At 42.8% G+C, this 17,298-nt stretch overlaps 2 protein-coding genes across 2 annotated transcripts in view; both read left to right on the top strand.

The window, feature by feature from the left end:
* Positions 1–12,020, top strand: part of LOC145406652 (2,4-dienoyl-CoA reductase [(3E)-enoyl-CoA-producing], mitochondrial-like) — a 161,639-nt gene extending 149,619 nt beyond the window's left edge. Inside the window, exon 7 of the mRNA XM_080277737.1 lies at positions 11,586–12,020. Coding sequence (XP_080133863.1) covers positions 11,586–11,729 — 144 coding nt within the window. The 3' untranslated portion in view covers positions 11,730–12,020. The remainder of the gene's footprint in view (positions 1–11,585) is intronic.
* Positions 1–17,298, top strand: part of Rab14 (RAS oncogene family member Rab14) — a 512,826-nt gene that overhangs the window by 400,887 nt on the left and 94,641 nt on the right. The window lies entirely within an intron of this gene.

The following is a 17,298-nucleotide window of genomic DNA, read 5'->3' as shown; positions in this document are numbered from 1 at the left end:
TGAAAAACACCTATACAACTCCCTCTGGACATGCATTGCACCTATTTAAGACCCAAATCACACCAATAAGGGACATAAAAGACTGAAATAAATGCAAAAGAACCATAAAATGAGGTTTTAGAGGTGAGTTTATACAATATTAAACATTCTGGGTACTTACAAGTCCCTTGCTCTTGGACTGGTTTGAACCGCCAGTTTGCAGTCCACAGTTAATCCTCTGCACTCTAAATTCTAATTTCTTAACACTGCACAACACTGTAAATTCCCGTGTGTTCTAGTGGCAAGGTATTGCAGTTTATTCACTGTTTTATTCACAAAAAACAAGCACCTGTGGCTTGCACTGTTATGAGTATCTGCTCTCCATCGGAGTTAAGCTGTGACTGTTGATGTTGGTGGGGTAACAGAGTTGCCAGATCGCAACAGCCACATTACCAATCTCCTCAACTTTCATTGTCAAATATAACTTTTCATTACCAAATTCGTAAAGCTAGCATATATTCTTCACTAATTATATATACAAGTGGAAATACATGTAATCACTCTCCTTATAACTAACATCATGTTGATTATTTTCACACTATGTAGGGTAGCAGATTAATCAGAGAGAGCAAACAATCCACCATCTCCATCCTGTGTATCCTCATACATGTGAAAAATCCATTTGGTAATGCATTATTCTAATTCATTACCAAACGAATTTTTCATTACCAAATTGGCCCACAATTGGTAATGAAAAATACCAAATGGCAACCTGACAGGGGAGGGGGGAGGGGGAGGAAGGAAGGGGTGAAGGGACCATGGTGTAACAGCTGTTTGGCGCCAGGCGGGAATTTCAAATTATGGGAGGGAAAAAAGTCAGATTTATTTCGAATTTTTTGCGGTTTTTGGCCCATTTTGGGAATATTGGATCCCAGGAGGATTATGTCCGGTTAGTGGGGATGTTCGGATATTGGGCGTTCGGATATTAGAGGGATTACTGTACTTAAATCGTATTAAATTGTACTAATTTTTTGCTCTCTGTGCTGGACGCAAATCGTGCTGGACAAATGCGCGTTGGACGCGAGAGTACTGTATATATATATATATATATATATATATATATATATATATATATATATATATATATATCCATTCATCCATCCATCATCCAGTCCTATGTTGCCCCATGAGGAGAATAGGAGCCCAGGGCTAGGCAAGTTGGTCCTGACATTTAAGATGAGAGTGACTAGCCTCACTCATCCCTGAGTGGCATGACATGAGCAGTAAACCCCAACCATCCCTTGGATATAAACCTGCACTGGCTCAATCCAATTGGAGCACCTTAATTTCTAACTAAACCACCAGGTGCCACAATTTGGTTGCATGGTTACCACCCAGGATAGTAAATGGTTTCCTGGTGTACAGGAAACCGTTATATATACCTTATATATAGATTTATAGTTATTGTTGTTCTTTAATACTATGACATTTTAAAAAAGTAAATTGCACAATATTTTCTGTGGTTTTATTCTATACTTTATATTGATATTCTGTTGTTCAGAGGACAGAAGAAATTGTACATTCGTAGTTTCTTCTCACCGTCTAATCCTGCCTCTGACTGGAGGAAAGATGTTACCAGGGTTTTACATGGAACCAAGATCAATTTGGGGGGCTTTGCTATTTGAGGTAAATAACATTTCATGAAAACAGTGCTATGTATGCAGTCTAGAAAACTTTGAATTACCGAGAACATATCTGTATTCAGTGCAACCATGGCTTCAACTTCATGACAGAAAGGAGGAGGATTAGAGGGTGAGCAGAAGCCCATAAAACACGCCCTCATAGAATGACTGGAACTCATTTTTTAAAACTGATCGTATACAGCATTGTAATGATTGTATAAGTGGGAAAAATTATCACATATCAAGAAATCGGCCATCACAGTGATTGTATAAGCAAAAAATAATAATACTAATGTAATTAAATTCATGTTGATTATATAAGCGAATGATCATGTACCAAGCAGTCGTATACAGTAATGATAATGTGCTGTACTTGATAACCTAAATCGTGTGGAAAGGAAGAATATGATATTTAAGGTGGCAAATCAGATGAAGAGGGAGAATAAGGATATCATAGGTGAGCAGTGTGTGAAGAATGAAGAAGGAAGGATAGTGGTGAACAGTGAGGATATTAAAGACGCATGGAGAGAGCACTACAGCCGGTTGTTGAATGAGGAGTTTGACTGGGACAGGGAAGGTTTGGAGCCAGCAAATCCAGTGTTTGGCCCTTGGCATTTGATTGATGCTGATACTGTGAGTGGGGCAATAGGCAGGATGCAGTTGGGGAAGGCAGCACATGTGTCTGGGTTGAGTGCTGAATTGTTGAAAGCCTCAGGAGATAGGTGTGAGGTCAGTCACTGACCTGATAAATGCTGTTATATATGAATGTGTTGTCCCAGGTGAGTGGTTGAAGAGTGTAATTGTAAATGTGTACAAGGAGAAGGGTCATGCCCTGGAAAGAGGAAATTATAGTGGTATAAAGCTTTTAGACGAGATAATGAAGGTGATGGAGAGAGTTCTAGGAGGTATGATTTGAGAAAGAGTGAATATTGATGAGATGCAGTTTGGATTTATGCCTGACAGGGGGACAACTGATGCCATATTCATTGTTCGACAGCTTCAGGAAAAATATATAGGAAAGAAAAGGAAACTGTACTTTGCTTTTGTTGATTTGGAGAAGGCCTTTGACAGAGTCCTAGAGAGATGGTGAAATGGATGGTTATAAAAGCCTGGGATTGAGAGATGGCTGGTTAGGGTGGTTATGGCCATGTATGTGGGTGGTCGCACCCAGGTAAGAGTGAATTGAGATTTGAGTTGTGAGTTTTCCGTGAATGTTGGTGTGCACCAGGGATCAGTTTTGAGCCCCTTGTAGTAGTTGTAGTAGTAGTTGTTCCCTAGGCAGTCTGGCCGAACAGCCCCGAGTCCCTTAGGAAGGCCATGGCCGAGACCGGGCTTTCCCACAGAGCTCTCAAAGAGTGTATGTTGTGTTGTTGGCGTAGGTGATTGTGTGCAATGCAGTCTTCCATAATGTGCTTAATAGTATGAGGTGCTGTGTTGCATCCTGGACAGGCATCAGCGACGGAGTCATCCAGCCTCTTCTGGTAGCTTAAGAGGGTTGGATGGTGCCCACATCTCAGCCTGGCCAGGTGGACCCTGTCCTCATGAGGAAGATAGGATTCAGAAGGGTGGATGTCAGGAGGCCGTGCATGCAGCTGTATGTTGTCTTTAAGTGACTGGATGGAGCAGCGAGTGATCTGAGTGTGGATATGCTTCCGGAAGCTGGTCTGAGGTGGGCGAGGGGGGAGAGATGACAGTATTTGTGTATGGTATCGTGTGCTGGGTGTTGTTTTGATGTTCCTTGGTGTGGGTGGATGTGCTGCCATGTACTGTAGTGGATGTTGTGGGTTTGTGGAGGCTGCAGCAAGAAACTGGGTGCCTCTCATGTCTAGGTGATCCTTGACCTTGAGGACTTTGGTTTCTTGATGTAGGTGGTCTGTGGGTGTAGTAGCTGTGCAGCCTGTGATTATTTTTAGGGCCTTGTTCTGTATGGTCTGTAGAGTGTTGTAGTGTGTTTTGGTCAGGTTAGAAGCCCAGGCAGGGTTTGCATAATTCATCACTGAACTTATGTATTGTTTGTATACTGTGGTGGTGGTTTCTTTGTTGTGTCCGAATGTTGTATGGGCAAGTGACTTCAAAGCATTGAGTCTTGGTGTTATTTTATTTTTAATTTTTGTGATGTGTTGTTTGAATGACATTGATGTATTGTATGTTACACCAAGGATTTTTTTTTTGTGTGTGTGTGTGGTAGGGGAGTGTTGTTATGGTGAGGTGTGGGATGTGACTGTGTTCTGCTGTCCAGTTTGTGAGAAGAGTCACTGTAGATTTGGCTGGGGCTATTTTGAGCCTGTTTGTGGTGAACCATTCGTGTAGTGTGTTGAGGTAAGGTTGAATGATGTGTGCAGCTGTGTTTGAGTTTTGGTGTGTACATGTAAGTGTTATATCATCTGCATAGGAAGCTATGTGTATCTGTGGTATGTGGGGTGTGGGTATGTCGTGCATGTATAGATTAAAGAGTGTAGGGGACAAAACAGATCCTTAGTGGATGCCGTTGTGAAGTTTCTGATGTTAGAAGACTGACCTGCAAATGTTACATGTGAACATCTGCCTGCTAAGTAGTTTGCCAGCCATCTTTTTGTGTTATTGTGCATGTTTGTGTTGAGTATTTTGTTTGTGAGGTTGTGGCGGGGGATGGCATCAAAAGCTTTGCTAATGTCTAGTGTGGCTAGGATTGTTCTGTGTGGTGGCCTAGCTGAATTCATGTCATTGAAAACTCTCTGTGTAAGGTCTGTAAGAAGGGTGTTTGTGGAGTGGAGTGGCCTAAAGCCATGTTGTGACTGGACTAGGGGAATGTGAGGTGTGACTAGTTGCAGTATCAGTCGTTCAGTGACTTTAGAGGGGGTGCAGAGGAGTGTGATGGGGCGATGTGAGGAGGGTAATGTGGGGTCCTTGTTGGGTTTAGGGATAGTGATGATATTGCCATGCTTCCAGATGTTGGGTATTATGTTGTGTGAGTAGCTGTAGATTGATATGTTGGTGAGTGCTTGTATGCCTTGTGGTCCTAGGTGTTTAAGGTGAATGTTGCGTATGTTGTCTGGTCCACAGGCAGATGAGTGCTTGAGGTTGTTAATGATGTGCTTTGTCTGGTTGTAAGTGAAAGGTGCGTAGTCTGGGTCTGTGGGGAACTGTCTCTTACGTCGGATGATACGTCAGTCTTCCGGATGGGGGGTTAGGTGGCTGACTTGTGAAAAGAGTGTTTGCTTGTTTGTTTGAGGGTATGGTGTCTGTTGTTGTGATGGCAGCGTGTGATTGTGTGGTGTTGCTGTTGGAAAGTGTGATGCTGTTTAGTGTTTTGTAGAGTTTGCTGATGTTTGTTTTGCGATCAAATGTTTGGAGGTAATTTTTCCAGTTTAGTGTTTGCTGTTCTATTTTACTGTTTATTTGAGTGTTGAGTTCTTGTATTTGTTGTATGGTGTCTTGTGTATGGGGTGTTGGGGAATGTCACAGTGTGTCCCATTGTCTGATGAGGCCTTGAATTTCTGGTGTGAAGTTGGGGTTGTGTTTCTCTCTGTTGCCTCTAGGGATGTGTCGTTTGTCTGCGTTTTGTATGATTGTATTGAACGTGTGCACAGCGGTGTTGATGTTTGTGATGGGTGTACTGTTTCGTGTTTCGAAATGTTGTTCTGTTTCAGTTACAAAGGCCTCCCAGTTGGCTTTCTTATAATTAGTGTATGTGTGTTTGTGGCCAGCTGGGGTGATTCTGGTTTTGGTAGTGATGATGATTGGGAGGTGATCAGAACCTAGGGTTTTGACCACTCTCCATGATGTAGTGGGAGTGAGGTTTGGGGAGCAGAAGGTGATGTCTGGAGATGATGGGAGGAAGAGGGCTTGGTGTGGGATATGGGTATGTTGGTCTAGAATGTTTAGTATGAAAAGATGATCTGTCTGGGATTGTAGTACCAGCCCTCTGTCTCTGTCAGGGTTGTTGACATGCCAGGCCGACAACTTGGCGTTGAAATTACCACCCAGGATGATGTTGGGTATGTTAGTGATGTGGTGTATCTGTGGAGAGTAATTGTGTGGTACTGTGGGGGACGATTAGGGGGGAATGTATGTGTTAGCGATTGTTATGTGTGATTTGTTACCAGTGCGTATTTTAATTGATTGTATTGCTGTTGTGGTGTCATGTGGGGGGAGAAGTGACTTTGTGTGTGCACTGGTATCTGCAAAGTTGATGGATTTGTGTACCAGGGTGATGAGTCCACCGCCACCGCCGTTGGCCCGGTCTTGTTGAATGGTGGTGAAGTTATGAAATGTCGGTGTTTTCTGTGCTCTATGTAGTTTTGTTTCTTGTAAGATGGCAATGTGTATGTTCTGTTGTTTGATGAATTGTGTGAGTTCATGTATTTTGGTGTTTATGCCATCTATGTTTAACTGAAGGATGTTTGTTGTGTGTGCAATGTGTGTCGGCTGCTGCAGCACAGGGGGAGGTGTTGTGGGTGGAGGGGAAGGGGTAGGAGGAGGTTGTGATGGAGGTAAGGGTTGAGGTGGATTAGGATGGGTTGGAATAGGAGGAGTTGGGGGACTGGATGGTGTGGGAAGGGTCAGTGGGTTTGGCTGTAGAGGTGTGAAGGAAGTAGGAGTAGGATTGGAAGGGGGGTTGATGGGTGGGGGGAAGGAGCACAAGGAGCAGGTCCAGGTGTTTGTGTAATGTTTCCTGGATGCAAGTGTTGTGCAGGTGTAATGGGTCCAGTTCTTGCAGGAGTTGCATTGAACTGAACCCTTTGTCTGTCGGCTCGACGTGATAGGTTTTGAGCATGTTGGACGTATGTATTTGTTGGTGGGTCCTGGATTGCTCTCAATGTCCCCAGCTAGAAGAAGTCGTTGAGAAATGACAGCTGGGGAGTCATTTCTCGGTGTAGAAAAAACGGTGTTGTTGTGTGTGTTGTGTTGGGAGATGTGGTACTTGCCTGGGCGACCGAAGCCACTCCCAGGTACTCGAGCCCCGTGAGGGGCCAGGGGGGTTTGCGGTGGTTTGGCCCCCATGCTGTCCTCCTCTTCTCTTCGACAGCCTCTGGGGGATAGACCCACAGCGAAGAGCCCACCGCTTCAGGTCCCCTTGTTGTTTATCATGGTACATGAAGCCCTCACATGTGACTTCAGAAATGACTCCTGTGGGAGATGTTGTATGCTGATGATTTGTTGTTGACTGCAGAGAATGAAAGGGAGGTGGAGGAAAGATTTAGGAAGTGGAGGGATGGTATGGAACACAAGGGCTTAAGAGTAAATGCAGGTAATAAAAAAGTGATGGTATCTAGGGCTGGTGGTTGTACTGGATACTGTCAAAGAAGAGGGAGAGTGGCCATGTGTTATTTGCCACAAGGGTGTGGGAAGTAATTTCATCTTGTGCAGTGTCTATGATAAGTGGATGCATAAAAGATACAGTGGTATTAGAGGTAGACTGCAAGATAATGCTGATTTCACATATGCAGTGTGCTGGGGAGAGCAGATGGAGATTGTCAGGCATGACAGGACTGATCTTGCTGCGAGTCTCTTGAGTGCGTGGAAGAGTTTTGTTATTTGGGATATATGTTATGTGCTGGAGGTGGGGCTGGATCTAGCTCTGTGGCTAGAGTGAGGAGTGGTTGGAAGAAGTTCAGGGAGCTGTTGCCTCTCCTGACATGGAGAGGGTTCTCCCTCCATGCTAAGGGATCTCTGTATACAGCATGTGTTTGGAGTGTAATGCTGTATGGTAGCGAGACTTGGGTAGTAAAGGAAGAGGATATTCGCAGGCTCAAATATACAGAAATGACAATGATTAGGTGGATGTGCAGTGCATCCCTGAGTGTGAGGCCAGGGGGGGGGGGGCTAGGTTTACAATGGATGAGTTGAGGGAGGGGTAGGTTGGGACTGGAGTGTATTGGTGTTGTGATGAGGAGAGGTAGATTGGGATGGTTTGGGCATGTGGAGAGAATGGGGGAGATAATTGGGCACAGAAAGTGAGAAGTGTTAATATCTGGGGTAGGGTAAAAGATGAAATAGATACTTTGATCTGGTAAATAAATATATGAGAATGCAATGCATGGAAATTGAAGAAACAAAAGAATTGATGAAGAGTAGAAGTTGATCAGTGAAGTATGTATGGAGATGCACATGACATGGGTTGCATCCCATTCTTCACGTGGTAGGTGTCGGACTGCTTCTTTCCCATAGATATGTGTGAATTGCATCTAATATGAAAAAAAAATTGTTGATGGTTTGCAGTGTGAGTTGGGTTCCAGAAATGTGAAAGCTTATCTGATGAGTGAATGGAGATGTGACCCATTACACTGTCCATGCTGTAGTCATTTCTGTTTTTACAATTACCGGGTTCATCCTGCTTTTTTTTTTTTTTTTTTTTTTTTTTTTTTTGGGGGGGGGGAAAATAAGGGCAAGGTGATCATAACGCTTGGTAGATTACTACGTGCTGCTGTTGAACATTTAACCCTTACATTCCAGTTTCTGGAATTTACCATATGGTTCACCTTGGTCGTTGGCTCAGTACTTTTCATTGAATGTGTCCTGCTTGAGAGTGATAATTGTATGGGTAGTTACCAGGCTTGTAGCCATTTGTCATTCTCACAGTAGTACCTCCCAGCATCAATGGTAGTCGTTAATCTTCTAGCGTAAGTGAAGTTATTACTGGTACAACTAATATTTGTTGTTTAAGTTACCTAGTTCCTAAGTCATTTTTTTTCCTACTGTAATTTACTAGTATTAAGTCTCTCTATAATATAAACACTTGAGTGAGATGGGAACATGTGCCTTTGGTCACGTAATCCAGCATAATATACGCGTGTGCAAAGTGATGTAAAGCACAATGATTTTATTGTTTTTCGATGTAAGGGTATAAAGAGAGAGGTGTTGTTGAGTAGTTATTATAACTAGAGAATGTCATTTGTTTTTGGGTAATTATCGATTGTAAGGGGAATGACATCACACTGAGTCTATCACGAGTCTGTAATAATAAAAATCTTAAATTGAGTAAGCCGTCATCCTCCCCCCCTCCTCCTTTGCATCACGTAGTTTTGCCGTGTTTGACTTGCTCACCAGCCGTGATGTGTGACTGGTGGGCGGTACTGTCGTCATCCTTCTCCCCCCCCCCCAAGGAATTCTGAGGAGTGTAGCAGTGACGCCATTAGCCATTGGAGGAGTGAGTCCCGAGTTTCCCGCTCACCTTCCCTGTATTTTTGAGCTGAACAGTGAGCGGGTCCAAGTGTGGAGGTTGAAGTACCAGTGAGTGAGTCAAAGTTGAAGTGTGGAGGTCGAGGTCCCACTGAGTGTGTCCAGGTCCCAGTGCAAGTCAAGGTCCCAGTGTGGAAGTCAAGGTCGGGAGTGGCAGAGGACTGGACCAGTGAACTATGTGCTCAGAGGGACGATTATGAAGAAGCATATTGGACAGGGACAAAGGAGCTAAGTTTTGTGGATTTGATATTAGGACCACATATATATTTTTTTTGAACAACATGCCAACTGATTCAGGTTTAATCTGTAAAGCAAGTAGCTGGGGAAGATTTCTACCTTTTGGTCTTGTTAATACACATTTCCTTCCACTCGAACTTTATTGTTTGTATAACCCTTGAGAACTGGTGGTATAGAGCTTACCTAGTAGTTGTTAATATGAAAAGTTAGAAGCATTTTGGGAAATTGCGAAGGTCGGGCTTGGGTTGGCCTAGTTGGAGACTGGCCCCGTCATTCTGGCATGCTACCATTCTTAACTTGACCACTTGAAATCTAATAAACGCAACCGAAGAGGCCGCTAGTGGGAGAGTCTCCATCAATCTGAGTTCTTGACTGTTCCAGCACACAGTGGTCATCAAGTGTGACTTGATTTCTGTCCCTTTTGACCACGTAAAAGTCTGGATCGCAGAGGTGACAGTACACTACTTGAATATAAATGACTGCAACAGCATATTCTGTTACTAAAAATGAAAACCATACCAGTTTTTCACTAACTTGGCCTATGGTTTTGCCCTTTTACAGTTTATTTCACATCCTTATCATTACACTCTGTCATGAAACATACTGCAACTCATTGTGCTCCTTTTAACAGACATTGTTCGTTATAGCTGATGGATGTTTGGTGGCTTCAGAGTGTCTGTTAAATATGAAATCCGGTCAATCAAGGTACATTAAATTGGCATTTTACTGTGGTCCAACCCAAATAAAGTTGCATTTTAGCACATCTTTAGTCAGTGTTGCTGGATCTGATAATACCTGGAAGCATGACAGTCACCTCACAGTCCACTTTTTAGAGTCCAGTGCTGTATTGTGAGATGGTTAATATGACATTTCCTAAGTTTGGAAGGCATCCTCATGGCCATATCTGAGTGTCTGTGTGACATTCCCTGATGTAACATCATGTCTTGTACTGTACTATACTTGGAACCCTCTTTTATGGCTCCGCCCACCTATGGTGGAGGAGGCATTAAGTGACTGGTCCGTCTGTGCATGCGTGCATCTGTAACAATACGAGTATTGTGGACACAGTATCTACTGAACCCATTGAGGGATTTCCACCAAACTTTTTTCAGTGATGCAGTATGAGGAGATGATGAACTGTGTAGGTCAGCTAGGTCAGGGGGTCAAAGGTCAAGGTCATATAGGGTTAACTTGTTTATCCTTGTGGGAACAATGTCTCCTGAACCCCTTGACAGATTTTGACCAAACTTTTAGTGATACAGTAAGAAGGGACAATGAACTGATTAGGTCAGCAAGGCCAAGGTCATTTGACTTAGTTTATCCTTGTGGGCTCGATATCTCCTGAACCCGTCAGTGGATGTCAACCAGACTTTTGTCAGTGATACAGTATGAAGGGATGATGAACTGATTAGGTCAGCAAAGTTAAGGGCTCAATGGTCAAGGTCTTGTTGGTATGGGCATGATATTTCTTGAACCCCGCAGTGGATTTCGATCAGACTTTTGTCTGTGATACAATATGAAGAGATGATGAACTGATTAGGTCAGCAAGGTTAAGGGGTCAAAGGTCAAGGTCATGTGGATGTGGCTATGATGTCTCCAGAATCCCTCGACCGATTTCGACTAGACTTTTGTCAGTAATACTGTATGAAGGGATGAAAACATTAGGTCGAGGTCAAAGATCAAGGCCATATGAATGTGGGTGTGATATCTCCTGAACCCCTCAATGTATTTCAACTAAACTTTTGTTAGTGATTCAGTACAAAGGGGCAATAAAGTATGGTAAATGGGTCAGCATGGTCAAAGGTCAAGGTCATATGGGTGTGGGCATGGTATCTCCTGAACCCCTTGATGGATTTTGCCCAAACTTTTGTCAGTGATATAGTATGAAGAGACAATGAACTGCTAAAGTCAGTAAGGTCAAGGGATCAAAGGTCAGGGTCATATGGAGTCAATATTTACTTTTGGTCTCATTTCAACCCACAATGAACCCTGTCATGAAGGTTGTATGGGGAGTCTGTGCACAAGGCTTAGCAGAGGCATACCATTTAATGCTTTGCATCAACAGCTTGGGGCCCTAGTTTTCTACTAGTAAATTTGTTTGCTTAATTATTCATCAGACAGATCTTGTGACTAATTTGTATTCACTTTAGCCACTATACTCATTTTTTTTAAAATCGAGGCAAAGATGCACTTGACAGGTTGGTGATGATTGGCTGAATGCAACATTACTTCTTAATCTCTCTACTCGTTAGCATTATTAATTGAAAGCATATATCTGAAGATGAAAATATGGGTTAGTAAATGTTATTCGGACAAAATGCATTCAGCCATTCATCACCAACCTGTCAAGTGCATCTTTACCTTAATAAGAAAAATTTCAACCTTTTCCAGTTCCTTCACTTCATTCCCTGGGAACTGAGCATGACATATTTCAACCATTAGTTCCATGCCTTGTATGTTGTTCTTGAAGTCTGGAATGTTACGTGATGATTCTCAGCTCACCATATTTCCTTGTGTACTTAACAGACTTTGGCCCAGGATGGTGGAGAGTATTGCTTCATGGCAGGAGAGTTTAATATCTTGAGCAAGGTGACACCGGAGCAGTGGGATATGATGGCCAAGATGATCCGTGCCGGCAACAAGAAGTCTAAGAAAATAGATGGCAACTAATTAAAGACTGTTTTTGACTTTGTACTGCACTGTACAGTATTTTTTGCACATATTATTCAAAGGTTTTCAGCTTTTGTATCAGCAGGCTTTATTTTTTGGTATTATAATTCTGCTGCCAAACTTGAAAATTTCATGATTATAGTAAAGCAGAGATTGCTGACATTTTGCTTTGAATTACCTGATATTCATTTCTGTTTCTCCACAGTAGGAGACTTCATATTAGTTATTAGTCAGTGCAATGGTAAATACCCAACATCTTATCAATATCTGGCATGTATATTCAAGAATCCCTTGTTTTGTGTGTCCTCTGTTTGTGCAAAACAACTCGACCCCAACCCGTTTCATGTGGTGACCAACTTGTTTTGCATGGCACTGTAGTTGACTAACATTCAAAATACATGGTGATGTGGCAGTGACACAGGCACAGGGGTTCAGTTCTCATACCAAGGCTCTTAAGCAATTTTGGAAGTGTTACAACATAAAGGATGCAGAAATAAATATAAGTGTTGGCCTAGAGGCATATGAGTAAGGAAGTGATTCAATTAGGGTAATACAAGCTATTCCCACACATTTACACCACAGTCCTGGTGGCACCCATCATCAGTGCACTCAGGGAAGGAAAGCAGCATAGGTGGTACGAAGAACATTACACAGGGGGAAGGTTTTCTGACATCATTTGGCTGCTTGATAATGACCATGAGATGTCACCTGATGAGGAGGAAGAACGCCTTGCACCAAGTATAAACAAAATGCAGTCTGCAGACACAACTTGAGAGAGAGTAGTGGAGGGACTGATGCAGCAACAACTGAGCAGAGTTTAGGAGATGTAAGGTAGCTGACCACTTCAAGGTAGCATTAATGGATGTGATTCCCAACACTAACTGATTCTAGGCAGTGTAAGCAGGTAGCTACCATTTTGTGGCAGAACAGAAAGCGCTTTTAGGTAAAAAAAAATCAAATTTTCGCAACAGCTCATCACATTTTCATGATGCCACTTACAGCTATGCCATCTCTGTCCTTCTATCTTGGCAGGTATGCACCACCAGGCTCATACAAGTCCATGATGAATCCATGAGGTGACCTTGAGGGCTCTGAGGCCAGGCTTCGGCCCTCGATGGGTTAGAGGCACTACTTATTCTACCTCTTTTTGCACCTCAGCCTTTGATACCCCCCATCCCTCCAAACCATATCTCGTCATCAAGGCGAGTTAAAATTCCACTTACACGTCACTGTTCACCAGTATGGCTGTTTGAGACTTGAAAAAATAAATAAGTAGTAAAACTAAGTAAAAAATGTGAGGTGAAGCAAAGACTTTTGAAGGTCTCAGTGAGTTAATGGGTATGTTACCTGTTTTCTTGGACACTGCTGATAGATCATACAATATTATGATTTTTTTTTTCAACTGCTGTTCTATCTATCTATTGCCAGACGCCTTAATCCTGTAAGGGATGGCCACAAACAAGTCGCCTCCATGTCACTCTGTCCCCCACTATTTCGCTGCCCTGCTCCCAGCTCACACCCCCCTCTCTCATATACCTCTTCACTCCATCTCTCCATCTCATCCTTGGCCTCCCCCTCCCTCTCTCCCCCTCCACCTCACTCATATACACTCTCCTCATCAGTCTCTCACTCTCTATCCTCTCCACATGGCCAAACCACCTGAATATGTTTCTCCTAATGCTTTCTATCACATCTACATGCACACCACAACACTCCTTCACTTCCTCATTTGTCAGTCTGTCTCTCCATGTGACACCACATGCTCCTCTCAAGTAACTCATTTCCACTGCTCTCACTCATGACTTCTGTCCCTCTAACAAGGTCCAAGCTTCACTTCCATATGTTAGAGTTGGTATCACAATACTGTCATGTAGTTGCTTTTTCACTTCCATGCTCGCTTCCCTCTTTCTTATCACTGCTTTCAAGGAACCAGCAAGCTTTCTTCCCTGCTGCACCCATTCAAGCACTTCACCCTCTAAACTTCCATCCTTACTCATCACACTACCCAAGTACTTAAATGCACTCACATTTTCCATTTCCTCCCCATCCAGTCTCACTACATTCACTGACTTCACTTCTCTCGAAGTCCGTAACTTTATTCTTCCCTACATTCACCTTCAGATTCCGTTCCTTACACACCCTCCCAAACTCACCCATCAAGCCTTGCAGCTCCCCTTCATCTTTACTTAACAACACAGTATCATCTGCAAACATCAGTATAGGGAGTTTCCAAACACTGCCCTCTCTCACTAGGGCTGCTCCAACATCCACTGCCCTTCCTTGTATCTCTTTTATTACCCCATCCATGTACAGATTGAACAACCATGGAGACATGACACATCCTTGTTTCAATCCAACCTTCAAATAGAAAAATTCACTCACTTCACTATCCACACGCACTGCAGCCTTAGCACCCTCATACCTATTCTTCATGGCCTTTAGCAACTTCCCATCTATTCCATATGTTATTAATATTTTCCACAATCCTTGTCTATCCACCCTGTCATATGCCTTCTCCAAATCCATGAGGGCTGCATACAACTTCTTTCCCTTCTCTAGAAACTTTTCCCCTAAAGATCTAAGAATGAATAACTGATCTACACAACCTCTTCCCTTCCTAAAACCTCCCTGTTCTTCTCCAACCAATTCCTCTGTTATTTCCCTAACTCTGTCAATAAGTATCCTACCATATACTTTTCCTATTACACTAAGAAGGCAAATGCCCCTATGATTACCGCACACTTCTTTTTCCCTTTTTCCTTTGTACAGGGGAATAACTACACACGACTTCCAATCCTCCGGGACTCTACCTTCCTCCCAGGCCAATCTGCATGTCTTCTGCATCTATTCTATTACTGTCTCTCCCCCATGCTTCAGCATTTCACCGCACAGTCCATCAATTCCTGGGGCTTTCCCCATTTTAGCTTTCTTCATTGTTTCCAAAACTTCCATTTGACTGATTTCTTCCTCTCTTCTCACATCCCTCCTTCTCCCAGCCATTCCCCAGGCACTTATACTTGAATTACCTACATTCTCTATGTTCAACAATTCATTAAAGTGTTCACTCCATCTCACTTTTTCAATCTACCATTATTATCTTTCACTCCCCAACTAACTTCCTTGACACCCTGTCTAACTCTCTTTACCTCTTTCCAGAACATTTTCTTACATTCCCTCCACTTTACACTCAAATTCCTTCCAAATTCCTCATCTACTTTCTTCATACTCTGTCTTACTAATCTTTTCATCTCTCTTTCTTCTCTGCAATCAACTCTCTCTTCCGTCTCTCAACCCCCTTGTTGCCCGTTTCTCATCCACTCACTATATGCTTTCTTCTTTTGTGCCACAGCCTCTCTCACCTCTTCAGTCCACTATGCTGTTCCCTGCATCCCCTTTCATCTTCTCTTCACCCCACACACCACCTCACATGCTACACAGATTTCTTCTGTGAACATCTTGCACACCCCCTCCACATCCCACATCTGCTCCAATCTATATTTACCCAATTGCTCCTCCATTTCCCTCTTATATTCTGCCTTTTTTCCATCCTCTTGTAACTTTTCTACCCTACTTGTAAAAACTACTTCCTCCTGTCCTTCCCTTCTCCTATTTCTCCATTCTGTTTGGAATTTGATTCTGACCACCACAAAGTGGTGGTCCAAAAGTCCACTCCCCCAACCTCTACATACGCTTGCATCCATTAGACACCTTCTCATCATCCTTTCATCCACACACACATAATCAGTCATTGCCTTCCGTTCATTCAGTTCACCATCCACCCTTCTAATCATTTGCCATGTATACCTATGGATCATTTTGTGCCTGAAAAGGGTATTAGCTATCACCAACCCCCTCCCAGCACAAATGTCCACTAACACACTGCCATTTGCATCCATTTCTGCAGGCACACCACACTCATCAACTACTCCATCCATCTTCACGTTCCTTACTTTTCCATTCTTATCTCCAAACAAAAACACTTTCATTCCTTTCAAACTTTTCCAAGCACACTTCCACATTTGTCCAGAACTCTTCTCTCACTCTGCTTGCACGATCTTGCGTTGGCACATACACGCACACAATCACTCACATTCGTAATCCAACTTCATTCTTACCCACACAATCCTAGAACCAACTGATCCATACTCTGTTATATTCTCCTTCCATCTGTTTCTCACAACATTCTCACCCTCTCATTCTCACCTACTCCTGTGCATATACCCCATCCATACTCCCATTCTCTCACACTCTCACTTTCCATTTAGTTTCAGTTAATCCACATACATCCACTTTTGCACCCTCAAGCACCTGGACAATCTCTCTTTTTTTTTCCCCTCATCCTTTGCACCCCTTATATTCCATGCAGCTATCCATACCAAGTCCTTTGTTCGGTCCTTAGTTGTCAACTTTTGGTCAGTCCTGGTCCAAGGCTTCTCGTTTGTATCTTTAGTTAGCTGTTTTCTGGGAAGGGGCACTAACCCTCCACCAACCCACTTGTTGTCACATAGGGAACGTGTGTTGGTTGGTTATAAGGTTACCACCCAGCATTGTAAATTTCCTGGTTTACAGGAAAACATTTGGCTTGCCAAACAGTGTAGAGCTATCCCTAAAACAGGTTATCACTATACTAAGTGGGTGGATATTAGTAAGAAATGTGAGTTAGCATATGGATGATGATAATGTGACACACAAAAATGATATTTCCATAGCCAAGTGCTCATGATGCAAGCAGTCTTGTATGTCCTATGGCACTGAATGTTAGATACTACTGCTGTCACTTCCTTCCTCAAACATTTCCCCCAAAGAGAACTGAGAGTTTTGCTGTACTGCGAACCCTTGCTATTGTGAACCTATACAGTATATACAGAGTTTTGGCTGTATCGTGTGGCCCTAGAGAACAACTTTCTGATGTACTGAATAATGTTTAGTATACTGTATAATTATAAAACAGTTTCTAGACTGAATGTCCACATGTATTTATGGCCTCTTATACAGATAGTTATCTTATTAATTGCCTATTATAGGTAGTTTCTGTAGTAAAAAGGAAAAAAAATTTACTGTGAAAAGCAACATTCACCTGAGTGTTTCCTCGGTAGATTTTATGGAAAAACATCCAAGAGGACCACACAGCTCCTCACACTTTGTTAACTACTGGAGGTGCTGCCATCTGGTTAGTATGTGTTCTCAAGCAAGTATGGAATGACTTTTAAGATGATAAATAAAATATTTTTAACTTTGGTTGGCTTTGATCTTTGTAATTTTTACCTGTGAATAATGGTGATACTGTACATGGTATAACACATGATCAATCAATCAATCAATCAGTCATTTCCTGTGGCACCCCACAGGATGCATAGGGCCTCAATGAACTCTCTCCACCAATATTTGTCTCTTGCCATCTCCTTCAGGTCCCACCAACACTCCTCTCCTACTTCTTTTTTCATTGTCCTCAACCAAGTTTCCCTCGGCCTACCTCTACCTCTTCTTCCTCTAGCAGTCCACTTTGGCACATCCTGTATTAAACTACCTTCTTTTCTGTATATGTGCCCCAGCCACTTCCAGCGAGACA

This window comes from Coenobita brevimanus, chromosome 71, assembly GCF_032717465.1.
Source record: "Coenobita brevimanus isolate Jiangsu-jjx chromosome 71, ASM3271746v2, whole genome shotgun sequence".
Lineage (NCBI taxonomy): Eukaryota > Metazoa > Arthropoda > Malacostraca > Decapoda > Coenobitidae > Coenobita > Coenobita brevimanus.
The sequence above is the reverse complement of the archived record's forward strand: the minus strand, read 5'-3'. Positions and strand labels throughout refer to the sequence as shown.